The sequence below is a fragment of the Etheostoma spectabile genome, chromosome 23, assembly GCF_008692095.1.
Source record: "Etheostoma spectabile isolate EspeVRDwgs_2016 chromosome 23, UIUC_Espe_1.0, whole genome shotgun sequence".
NCBI lineage: Eukaryota > Metazoa > Chordata > Actinopteri > Perciformes > Percidae > Etheostoma > Etheostoma spectabile.
In genome coordinates, this window is record NC_045755.1 from 16,323,776 (window position 1) to 16,336,563 (window position 12,788).

General features: G+C 41.5%; 2 protein-coding genes across 2 annotated transcripts; both read right to left on the reverse strand.

Moving 5' to 3' along the window:
• Window positions 1-4,548: 4,548 nt before the first annotated feature.
• Window positions 4,549-6,939, reverse strand: myf5 (myogenic factor 5). The gene is made up of 3 exons (XM_032505573.1): window positions 6,307-6,939; window positions 5,283-5,355; window positions 4,549-5,084 (listed from the first exon to the last, which is right to left on the reverse strand). The coding sequence occupies exons 1-3, from the start codon at window positions 6,757-6,759 to the stop codon at window positions 4,888-4,890; spliced, it is 723 nt and encodes a 240-aa protein (XP_032361464.1). The 5' UTR covers window positions 6,760-6,939; the 3' UTR covers window positions 4,549-4,887.
• A 4,043-nt stretch (window positions 6,940-10,982) lies between these two features.
• On the reverse strand, window positions 10,983-12,788 carry myf6 (myogenic factor 6). Its single transcript, XM_032505574.1, has 3 exons — window positions 12,238-12,788; window positions 11,686-11,770; window positions 10,983-11,595 (listed from the first exon to the last, which is right to left on the reverse strand). Exons 1-3 carry the CDS (start codon window positions 12,730-12,732, stop codon window positions 11,498-11,500), a joined length of 678 nt encoding a protein of 225 aa, XP_032361465.1. The 5' UTR covers window positions 12,733-12,788; the 3' UTR covers window positions 10,983-11,497.

A 12,788-nucleotide genomic window follows, 5' to 3' on the forward strand; every position in this document is an offset into this window, starting at 1 on the left:
ATGTGTCTTGGTTTGACCCCCAGTCAGGTACCTAGAATAATTACAAAATTGGCGAAAGTATAGTAGCATGCAGCATTATACCGTAAAACAGTAAAAACTATGATGTGTTCATTTCTCATAACATAATAATACAACAGTCTCTGATTGCTTCTCAGTGATAAGTGCAGCTGCTGAAGGTGAGGTGATTAAACCGTGTGCACTGAAATGCCCCTCCGAAGACTCGTGCGGGTTTTTAGCCCTGGAACAGAAAGTCAAGGACCTTTTGTTAACTCAATACACAGAGCTGACACTGCTACTAATCAAGAGACTCTTGTGAATGGAAGGTATTAAACTCAAAGGATAAAAACTGGAAACACAAAGCAGTGCTGTTTCTTCACCGGCAACATCTTGTACACGGTGTCATGTGCAATAAAATCCCTGTTGGAGCTATTCTCCAGCAAACGACTAATTATGAAGCAACCGATCAAAGCCTGAAGTGAAAAAAAACTCAAGAGTGCAGGTGACATTAATGCAGATGACAGATTCCTCACCCGTGTCCATGGCTGTTAATCAGGAGCAAAGAGCCAGAATGTAACACCTCCTCAGGATCACATCACATCACAGGAGCGAAATAAAACGTGTGTCATAGTGAGTAAATGATCTAAACCGCATAAACTAAAGAAGCAACTACATCGTATCATCTCCTTTTGTCTACCTTTGCAGATCCTAGCTTAGACAGCTGTCCCACATGACAGATTTTGCCAGAGGGCAGATTCAATTCTCCAAAGATCCCAGTTAAACTTCCTTCGTAAGATCAGTATTTCCCCTCAAATTTAAAGTACCTTCAAGAGTCATAATGTTAGGATTATGACTATATATAGTTCCCTAAAGTAAAAACCTGCGCATTCGTTTTGATTACATTAGAATCCAAACGTAGGAGCTAAAAATGAGGTGTTGATGTAGGAAATGCAAGAAACACCTCATCCTTGTGGTCTCACTGAGTACTACAGTCATGACTGTGCTGGTATTTGAGTCATGCTTTTGAGAAGTACACTATTTTTAAAATAATATCCATGCTCTGCATCCAAAATATCCACCTTGATTAATGTTACTGAACCTTTTATTGCCACTGTTTAGATTCTGAATGATCAGTCAGCCCTTCAACTCTCTACAATGCAAAAACAAGCTGCATTTGCTGGACTTACAGCTGCTGAGAAAATGATTGCAACCCGTTGGAAAACCCCTCATGACGTGTCTATTCGTACTTGGACACTTGTTTTGGATGTCATATATATTGAACTCTACAGCTTGCATGAATGAAGCACCAGAAAAGACGTTGGACACTTGGCTCAACATGGCTGAATCCTTGAAATCCATTCTGTAGACTTTTGCTACAGCCTTCTTACTTCTATTTGCGCATGTGTTTGGTCCCTTATCATATGTCTGTCTGTGTGTTTGCATGCTTATGTGTGTGTTTGTGTATGTATTATTTGAAAGCTGCAGACATCACTCTCACTGTTGTGTTTTTATTACGTTTCCCTCCTTTCATCACAAAAAAAATAATATCCATGCTCTGTCAAGATTAAAATTCACATCAATAAATAATGAAAGTCAGATTTTATAAAGGTCTCTCCCTGTTTATCTTTTATTTCCCCTGATTTAATGTTTGGCCACAACAACCGCTCAAATAATACAACATGCAAGCTACCTTTTTTCAAGACTCCAACAGGTGCTTTCATGTTTGTTGTTTCACCCTTGATGTAAGGACGATGTTCTTCACTTAAGGTGACAATTAAGACCATCTTTGGACATACAAGTTTTCATGCCATGCATGGTCATCAACTACTCCTTCCACAAAGTTGCACCACCTTTGACTGGTTCTCCCAGGTCTCGTCCAAAGCCGTCTGGTTCGCCTCCGACAAATTGGTGCATCAATAATTTGATGGAGGTTATTTACGCGCCTTCTCTGATCAGTAACACTATCTGTGAATATTTCCTATAACTGCTGAAAAGACTCTTGTGTGTTCATCACAGCTTCTAGTGCAACTTGAAGGTCTGACATATGGAAATAATCCGGCATGTTTGTTGTTATTTTCCTGTACTGGCACATGCCTGTGACATAAACTCAACAAGAGCCACCGTGAGCAGATCTCAACCCTCCAGATTTCCACTGGTTTCACTTTTTTTGCGTTTCTAAGTCCCAAAAATGCTGTTGCCATCTAAACGAAAGGCACACCTAATAAAATATTTAGTTGTCATGTAAACAGGGCCTTGGATGTGTCTGTGTTGACACTCTAGGCTCAGTGAGCGAGCGATTCATGAATCACAACAAAAGTGTACGTAACCAAAGTGCCATGGAAAATGACATCAGTGACATTTGGAGTGTCGCACGCACGCAGCCGTGGTGGTTGGTGAAACACAAGGCGCTGCTGGAATGTCCACGGTGTTTCACAGTACCGGAGCAGAGGGACTGAACCACTGTGGAACTGCTGGTATTGTTTTACTCTGAGCTTCTCTCCAGAGATAGAGTAAGAAAGTGCTGTTGGATAGGTGGATGTATGTGTGCACCAATTAATCTTTATGGCACAGGTAGAAAGCTACGCTAAGCATAAAAATGCTACTTGCACATGAATGCACTGGCAATAATAATCTAATAAAAATATATAATAGTACAACACGGGCCATTTTGTTATGCAAAATGAGTACTATTTCTTTTAATAATTGAATTACCTTTTGCTAACAGCAGTTATGTATTTTACATTTAGGGTGCTTACTTGTTATGGAGTGTTTTTATACTGCTTCTTTTATTCTGTGTTGGAACACTTCTCCCACCTCTAAAGGTACTTTACATGAGTGTTTTCATTTTGTGCCACTTTACACTTCTAGTCCCACATTTTAGAGGGAATTATTTTACTTCCACTTTTAATACTTTATTTAGTAGCGAGCACTTCTGTATTTTTTGAATGCCGGATTTTGAATGCCAGTATTTTTACTTTTACTGAAGGATCTGATTGTAACTTTCACCACTGTTGACAAGGAATAACTAAATTAAAATGGCTTTAGTTTTTCATCAGCATTTCAAACAATAATGAAGAACACAATGCTCAATGAGCAAAATGATGATATATTGAGACGCCATTTTAAGGAATCCTATAAGAGAGGTACAGGTAGATATCTTCTATTTACTGTATTTGTCAAATAACAAAGGCCGAGCAAAAGTAAAAGACATTATAGGAAAGGAAATTTGAATAAATGTAATCATAAGAACTCCGAAACCTCATTGTCATTCGTCATAAACAATTGACAGTACAATGTGGTGAAACTCAATTACTGCCTTTAACCCATCTTGTGGGAGCAGTGGACAGCTACACATGCAGCATCCAGGGAGCAAGTTGGGGTTCAGTGTCTTTCTCAGGGACACTTTGACACCTTGTGATTGAGGGGCAACCACTCTATACCTTCTAGCCATAGCCACCCATTAGAATAATAACCACAAAAGATATTATATAATATAGATCTTTCTGTGTAAGTATTGTGATTTTTACATTGCTGTATTGCCTCTCAATCGGACTACATAAACTGAAGTCAAACACAGCATGGTCAAAGACACGATGCAATAGAACACACATGTAATCCCCCCTCCCCCCCAAAGCGCAATTAGAGGCTATTTGTTCTCAACTCTGGTGTTGATGGTATAATCAAGGGTGTTAATGATGACTCACATTTGGAAGGAGAGAACAAACAGGTACACACGGTGCTGCTTCCCCCTGAACACTCCCAGGCACATAAAATATACAAAGAGCTGTGGACAAAGAAGGACAAATGTGTTTTTAATTGGTAAACTGAAATAAATTTTCATTAATTGTTAACATGCCTGTCTTCTTTTCTTTAAAACCTTGCTATAATGCAGGAAAAAAAACATATTTTAGAAGGATAAAATGTCTTTTTTACACCGCTGTAATGACTCACACGCAGTAGGCTACATGAGTGATTATAGCCCTGTCAAATGATTAATGGTATCAGTTGACCTCTATCAGTTTCTAAAGTGATCTCCACACCTTGTTAGCTGGAGACAGTCTAGAATGTTCTGGATGAGCCCTGCGCGATATGTGATAAACAACTTGCGCTTTTATTTTGATTGTGTCATCTTTTAGGACTTGTATTTATTAGCATGCAAAAGCACGAGAACCTGGTACAGTATCCTAAATGATTTATTTAGCTGATGATGCACCTTTAAACAGTTACAAACCCATTAAACTGTGACTGATCAGTGTTATGATCAGTTATGATGGCAACTGCTCTCACCCTTGGATGTTGTGTTACTCTGTTTCATTTCTCCAAAACAAAATGTGTATAAATGACAACGGTGTCAGCTAGTCATCAGTTTTTGGTGTTTCATGTTCATGGTGTCTTCACGAGTGAAAAACACAAACCTAAGTGATCCTATTTCTTGACTATTTTAGCTTATTACACCTCCTACATTTAACCTGATGATTGTATTTGAACACATGGCCACAAAGAAACAGAAAAGGAAGAAGAAATAAATTCAAAATGGCTCAAATTTTTGTACAAAACCGTGAAAGATTTAATGGCAACATGTAAAGTAAATAATTAAAACAGCTTAAATACCACTTCATGTTGGAATAATGCATCATTACATTAACTGTCATAATTAAATATGTCTCATTGGGTATAATAGCATGTATAGAATAAATGGGCATTTACATTACGTATTTACAATCTCATGTACAATATAAAAACTGCTTGCCGCAGGTCTTCAGATACGGCTGAGTCTCCTTCAGATTCGCACAACACTAGTTCTTATCTCTTGTTGCAAATGCAGCTGGTGTATGGTGAGAGCAGGGTGCCTGCCCGTGGCAATATATCCACGTCACAGCAAGGTTTCCTTCACAGGACGTGGTAGACGGGCCTGGATCCGGGGCTCTCTGGCGTACAGGGCTGCGAGTCGGAGCTGCCGGGGGAGAAGGTGGCCATGTCTCTCAGAGCTGGCGGCCCGCAGCTGGACTCCACCGAGGACAGACGGTCCACGATGCTGGAGAGACACTCCAGACTGGAGGCTCCGGCTGCCTTGTTGCCTAAACTGTCTGATAAGAGGAAGACAGAGGACATGTGTTTATTAAAAAAAAAACACAAAAGATATGTGCTTAAATCCTGGTACTTCTGGACTCCCAGAGGCAAAATAAAACACACGTACATCACGTTATTGGGTTTTTAATGCACTATGCTGACTCAAATGCAAGTCATAATCACATCAGGCTGCTGTTGCTCTCAAAAGGTCTTACCGTTCCTCGCATATAAATAACTGTGGCTGTAGTTTGCATTCAGATGGTGCCACACTGGACTGTTGCTGTCGGCCTGCAAGAAAAAACAGAAATCAACTTTACCCTTGAAGTCTTGCAAACAGAAAATGATGTTTTATGTGTGCATAAGTATATACGGAAAAGGAATTGCAGGACAAATTGCACAAAAAAAACAACTAATGCCCTTCACAATATACTGGACAGGCTAATAAATCCTGAATTCCAAAGTTATGGCCTTCTTTATTTCACATCCACCTTAAAGCCAAAGTGGCAGTATATGCACTCCCTTCCCCTGCCTGGATCTGAGCGTGCCGAATCGATTGTATCAGTGGAAGCAACACCAGTTTGTGCAAGATGACACTTTCTCCTAGTAAATCTGCAGAAAATCCTGGCAGCGGTGCAGAACATGCAGTCAGGATGGAATGCAGAAAAGCGCCCGTTTTTTCCTGCCAGACTTCAGTAAGGTGGATTTAGCTCGGTTTATTAGGGCTATAAAGTGTCCCGTGGTGGGAAAGCCATTACTCTAGCCAGCATGATAAGTTATTTTGTATTAGCTGATACACTGTCTCCTTCAGACTGTTGTTGAGAACAACTAATTCAACCTGACCTTTAATTACACCCATCACACACAGAGGGCAGAGATTGTAGATTTGTGTATTGAAGAACAATGAGAGAGTGTGACATGCATGGAGAAGCATCGTAAAGGAGGTCTTGGAGCAAAACAAGCTTATTTGAACAATAGGTTTTTAAATTGAAAATGCAAGCTTTATTTTGAAATGAAATACTTATGCATGGTATTGAGAAATGATGGGGCTTAAACATAAGACTCTGGAAATACAACAATAAAGGTCTTTTGAGGTGAAGTTTCTAATAGATGAAGTTCTGGCCCGCATGCAGGTGTAGTTGTTTCCTTTGCTGACATTACATTGGTTTCAGAGCTGGAGCAAGACTCTGCAGAACCACATGTCTGCATGAAGAGGCTGAACATGTGGATGAGAGGTCTTACCATGCCATCAGAGCAGCTGGACAGCGGGCTCCCGGGCTCAGAGCTGCTCTCTCCAGGTAGGCCGTAGTAGTTTTCCACCTGCTCACGTAGCAGATCCTGCAGGCTCTCAATGTACTGGATGGCGTTGCGCAGGATCTCCACCTTGGGCAGGCGTTGGCTAGGGTTGGCAGAGGTGCAGCGCCTCAAAGCCTCGAAAGCGTGGTTGACCTTCTTCAGCCGCCGGCGCTCGCGCATAGTGGCGGCCCTTCTGCGGTCCACAAAGTTGGACTTGCGCTTGCAGGCCTTGCAGGCCCACTGGAGGCAGTGTCCCGGCTGGTGGGGGGCTCCGGGGATCCTCACATGCTCGTCCTCCTCAGAGCCATCGAGCTCCAAGCCGGCGCCAAACTCCAGGCTGTCTGGAGATGAAGCACACGCTCTGTCGTAGTAGACCTGAGATGGTGAGAAGACGTCCATATTTGCTGAAGAAAAGAGGTCTGAATGGGTGTAGAGATGGGCACAAAGGAAGTAAGGAGGGTAGAGGAGTGGGGTGAGAGAGAGGAGACCTCTGAGTGATATGAGGAGTCTGTTGCCCCAGGCCCCCCTTATATGCCCCCAGGCCAGAGCCCAGGGCCCACATTGGCCAGATCTAATTACCATGGCCCATTGGCCCAGCCAGAAGGCAGGCTGGGGTTAGCTCAGCTCCCTCCCTGCCCCATCTCAACGCGCTGCTTCTCACCCCCCAGAACCCTGCAGAGTTTCCCACATCTGCACTTACTGGTGTTTTCCTACTCATCACCACGCTCTCCTTCCAACTGCCCTTCTCCTGCAATGCCATGATGAGTACAATTCTTGGGAATGTTTCAGGAGTGTGGGTGAATATTTGCCGTTGTAATCACAACGTGACTCGTTTTTGAATAATCGTAAGAGCTTTAATTTTGCTCGATTTATCTGTAACCGGCCTACAGGCGTCATCATATCAAAGCCTGACAAAGAAAGTGACACTTTGCTACGGAGACATGCATTTTAAAGATTGTGTTTTGTTTAGTCAAACTATGCAGAAGAAGAGGATGACTACTTGTAGGAGTCGGCAGGCCAATTTTCACGGAGACAACAGCGTTGCAGATGCAGCCCAGCTGCAAAGGAAGGTGTAACATTTCAAGCCCTGTAAATTCACATGACAGTGGTAAGCCCCTTCTAAACACCCTAAGCTCATCACTGAAGGTGCTGGGAATGAGGGGATCCCTGTTTGCCAAAGCTCATCAAAACACTAATTACACAATTGACACCACTGCACAATTCCCTGCGCCATTTTGCCTCCAAGTACCAAATTTTAACCGTTAAAAGTTATTGACACAATTCAGGTACTATGATTCAGCCCACAACAGATGGCCATTATGGTGCAGGAGTTTTATTTGTGTTTTATTAAGTGGTGGACTGAAGGTTTGAGGGGTTTTAAGCAATCTCAGCATGACTATTACGTGTTACTTTTTTTAACAGAAAAGATAATACAAATGCATTGGATATTTTTAAATGTTTTACAGTGCAAATCAAACCATCACAATAGGTTATAGAAATGTTATTAAAAAGGTACTTTTCTTTAGATTTTGCCTCATTCTGTTTAGTTTCATCTGTTTCTGGAAAATAAAGATGGTGACATAGCAAACTGCTCTGGAGTGAAGTTTAATTGTCTCTCTATTTGCGGAATTGCTCTCTCTTTCACACTGAAAGGGGCTTTTTTCTGAGCAGTTCGAGCCTGACTTGCAGACTAATTTAGCTAATTATGTTGTTGACAGCTTACAAGGATACAATGCGGATATTTCTCACAATGTGTCAAAACGTTTGGCGAGCCCCATTCTCTGGGAACTGTGCGCACCTAAGAAAACACCAGTATACATGCTGCCTCCGAATTGCCGTCCGAGTTTGGATTAGGCACAGCTGAAGAAGACATCGGCTCTCCTGCGCTTGTAGCTGCTGAGGAGATCAAAGGCTGAGAACAAGGTCGACAATGAGAAAACCTGGTATCAAGCGATCGCTAATTGAGGCTGGAGTTAGATCGGCGCAGCACATGGCGTTTAATACTTATATTGGCACCGTTATTGCGCGCGGGCCGGTGCTGCGATCAGTGCGCTCGGCTGGTCTCTTGGGAACTCTTCTGAGTTTGGTTTTTTTGTTGTTCTCAAGGGTCAGAGACGGAGTTAAGTGAAGGGCAGGAGGTGATCTTTTATGTCCATCACCCATCACGTCTGAAAACCTTATTTCTTCCAAACTGCCTCGTGCTTTGACTTAATATGCTGCTTGTTTGGTGCAACACAAAGCCTTGACAGATAGGCCATTTATCACTAACATTCCAGCAAAATAGATACTTCTTTAAAGCTCCTTTAGGTGAAATTTAAGCTCATGTTTAATCACATTTTTATATGTATTAACTGCCAAAATCCTGTTAGTGAATTTGGAGTTTTAAGAATGTCTCTGTAACTACATTACAAAATATGCACATACAAAAGTACACATTTATTCAGTGTTTTTCAAAGGGAAAATCAATTAATGTGAATAGGCCTAAATAACACTGAATTAAAAAAAAAAACTTTTTCAAAGCTCAGTGGGTTTTTGTTTAAGGCTAGCTTTCACCACACATAAAGTCCATTTTACTTTCCCCACAAGAATAAGTGAAACAAAAAAGCCTTTTGAGTGGCAACAGCATTTGTTTGGCACTGAGCAGAAAGAGGTGCATGCCAGCCCTGCTGCAGTGAATCCTTTTCCTCGCAGGATATTCAAGGAAAATAAAGCCTCTAGGCTTATCATCCCCCCCAATAACTGCTCGCCTTTCATCGGCTTAGACTTTTAAAAAAACACTGCCAAATTAGAATGATATGGTGTCATCAACAACACCGAATTGCCTGCAAAGTTAAACAAGAGAAAGTCAGGGCTCTCAGAATGTGCCGTTGCTTTGTGGGGAGTGGAGTCTGATGGAGCGAACACACAGTATACTGTCCTGTATTAGACAGCAAGATTCAAACCCCAGCTGGATATGGAGTTTTTACAGCAAAGACAACTGCAGGTTTATGTGTATGTCAAGTATGTCAAGAGAGTATTTTACATTTCAGACAGTAAGTACCCACGTTAAACTAAACATTTCTTTGGTCTACAATTTAGGTCAGTGCAGTCATTACCAAAGACGTTAAATGAGCAGATACCCATGGAGCTGCAAAATGTGATGAAGTAACACTGCTATCAGATTGAGTGCGTGGGCAGGAGCCCATTAAAACCACATTACTGTTTAGGGGTATCATGTTTCTGTCTGGTGTCTACAGAAAACACGATATTTGGTCAAAGATGTGAGTAGTTTTTTAGAAAAGTGCCATTTAAGGATTATTGTATGTTTTTCAGCTCTTATTAACAATAAAAGCACCAATACAAATACGGAAAAATAATATTACATGACAAGTAAGTCCTGGTTTCAAAATTTTACTTAAAAGTACAGAAGTATTGCAGTTAAAATGTGTGAAAAGTATGAAATATGTAGTTACACAGAATGTCCTCATTTACAATTTATATCTTCAGATAAGTATTAGTGATACTGGCAGTTGATCAAGTAGAATTTTACTTGACTAACACTTGCTTATATGTAGCAGAGTATAAGATTAGATTAGATAACTTTATTAATAACCAAAAACAACAAATTGCCCAAAACTGGCAATACATGTGAAAGAAAACCTTAAACATTTACAAATTGAAAGAACAATACATTATGAAACCCTTTTAAATGTACTCAGGAAACATGCAAGTATCACATGTAAGGTACAGTCATTTGAAGGTTTCACAGCTGTGGGCACATAGGACAGCATCTCAGCATCCTTAACCAGTCACTCAACACACTTTTTAGGCACAAAAAACTCAGTTTGAACACTCCCCCTGGTTCTTTGAGATAGCTTTGTTTTCCCCTTATGGGATGTTACATTGTAGTCTTGACCTTTTAATAAACCTGACACACATGTGACAGTTTGCATGGACATGTATGTGTGTGTGTGTGTGTGTGTGTGTGTGTGTGTGTGTGTGTGTGTGTGTGTGTGTGTGTGTGTGTGTGTGTGTGTGTGTGTGTGTGTGTGTGTGTGTGTGTGTGTGTGTGTGTGTGTTTGTGTGTGTGTGTGTGTGCGTGTGTGTCTGCAGGCCTGAGAGATGAGGCAGAGTCCCAAAGGTCAACCAGGGCTTTGTGTCGTCCACAGAGATCTGAGGGGGACAGGCACACCTCGACATCATCAACAAACGCCCCCTTCTCATGTCAAAACACGACAAACAAGACTCAATGGATTTCCATGCCGTTAGCGTCCCGTCACGCATTTTAATAGCTCGCATGTAAACACTCTATCACGTGACGATGAAGCAAGTGATGATGAATTAAGACCTCATGGCTCAAATAACTTCATTATCCCAGCGGGCTTTGCACCCACAATCCTGCTGCCCAAGTTTCCATGTCCCCCAACATATGATCGGACAGGAGAGGCACGCTGTGTTTTGGAGGGGACTCAAGTTACTGTTGTGGGATCAGTCCTGCTGGAGGCCAGTTGGAACAAAGAGAAGCAAACTATTTCAGGGCAGTTTGAACTGATTTTATGGACTTCTAACAGCCGTGAACGCAGGGGGGAACTGGTACACCTTGAACTGGTAACGGTGTTGGTGTAAAACACAGAGATACAGAGAGGGGTAGAGTGACCTTTTATTTGCAGAAAATGTTTTACCCATGATTTGTGCCCGAGTAGAAATTTTAAACTGTTCATGACCACTGTTGATTTTAACATTACAATGGTAAAGAAGCCTAAAGATTCTAAAAGTGGTGGAATGCTTGAATTGCCTCTGTCACACCATATACATGGAGGCTTTTTCCTTCCCAGCATGCCCTTGAAGAATTAGGAAAATAGTGGTTTAGAGTATTGCAAAACTTTAATTTATTGGCTTGGTCAGCTATGTACAAATATTTAAATACAATATCAGCTTTCTTAAAGGAATTTATCTGCTTTTGAATATAAAATAAATAAAACTAAACATTACAATATTATAAAATATGTACAAATGTGTTGCTCCTGCTGTACAAATGAATACTACACAACAAACAGAAGTCAGAATGGTTGAATATAGTGGAAATAATTTAGAGATAAATAATGGAAATTTGAAATTTGAAAATGGTTGTCTATAGTCGAAGGTCTTCGCTAATGTTTCAGTTTGTGGAGAAGTTGTTTTTGTCGTTGTTGGTGATGCTGTCCACGATGGAGGACAGACGACGGAGGCTGGAGGATGCAGAAGACTCACTGGTTCCTGGAAAAAACAAAGGCCATTGACATACAATGGTTTGATTTCATTTATATTTTTACTGTTGATTGTATAAATGAAGTTTGACATATGTACCTTCTCTCTGGTTTATTATTGCTGCGGTCGAATGGTCGGCAGAGGTTGGCCAGGTCTCTGAGGACTTTTTCCAGTGATACTCCACCTGTAACAATGCACAAATTACCCATAAATGTTTTTTGTCAGTTAATTTTAAAACCTTATACATGAACATGAGCACATTTTATGAAATTGGCAACTGACAACCTAAAAAAAAAATATCTGGAAACAGGCCTAATATTCTTTTGACAGAGATAAAACTCCAAATAAAACCCAAATATATATAAATGACCAACTTAACATTAGGGACATCCTTAATGAATATCATGCTGTTAGCCTCAACTGTAATAAGAATATCATAGTGACACCACGATATAAACATGCAGTAAACACATCATAATGTCATGCAGGAATATTATAGGGATGTTGCTGATACAACTGGGAATAAAAGCCATACAATTATGTCATTATAAAAAAATATCTGAATAGCCTCCACAGGCGCACAGACAGACTCCTAAGGAATATCATGGGGACACATGGGGAGGATTTTATTGGCATCCAGTGATATCTTACACGGTGTTCTTTGTGGGATGATCCGTTTTGCTTTTTCTCCTGCTCGTCCAGTGTCTGCAGCAGATCCTGTAACCTCTCTATGTAACTAATGGCGCTGCGTAAAATCTCCACCTTGGGTAGCCTCTGGTTGGGGTTGGCCACGGTCTTCCTCTTCAGCACGTCGAAGGCCTCATTGATCTTCTTGAGCCTCCTCCTCTCCCGGAGCGTGGCGGCCTTGCGTCTATCCGTCGGCGCTGACTTTCTCTTGCAGATCTTGCAGGCCCACATGAGGCACTGGCCGTCGCAGTGCGCCCGGAGACCCGGGGGCGCAAGGACGTGCTCTTCCCCGCTGCTCTCCCCCCCGGTCTCGGACGGAACATTATCCTGGCTGTCATTGCCATTGTATAGAGGAGACACCCCGGACATGTCCAGGTGCTGTAGTGGTCCATGATCCCCTTCTTCCAAATACCGCAAATCGTTGAAAAGATAAGGGTTGGTCTCAAAAAGGTCCATCATATTGTTGCGCCCCTCTCTCTGTTTTGACAGTGGGACTGTGGCATTTAAACAGAGCA

Excerpts from the sequence above, each read along its gene's own strand:
- myf5 (XM_032505573.1), bottom strand. The coding sequence starts at position 6,759 with ATGGACGTCTTCTCACCATCTCAGGTCTACTACGACAGAGCGTGTGCT. Across the intron at positions 5,356-6,306 it reads CCAGCTGCTCTGATGGCATG|GCCGACAGCAACAGTCCAGT; the intron begins GTAAGACCTCTC and ends TTTTTCTTGCAG. Across the intron at positions 5,085-5,282 it reads TTATTTATATGCGAGGAACG|ACAGTTTAGGCAACAAGGCA; the intron begins GTAAGACCTTTT and ends TCCTCTTATCAG.
- myf6 (XM_032505574.1), bottom strand. The coding sequence starts at position 12,732 with ATGATGGACCTTTTTGAGACCAACCCTTATCTTTTCAACGATTTGCGG. Across the intron at positions 11,771-12,237 it reads CATCCCACAAAGAACACCGT|GTGGAGTATCACTGGAAAAA; the intron begins GTAAGATATCAC and ends GCATTGTTACAG. Across the intron at positions 11,596-11,685 it reads AATAATAAACCAGAGAGAAG|GAACCAGTGAGTCTTCTGCA; the intron begins GTACATATGTCA and ends TGTTTTTTCCAG.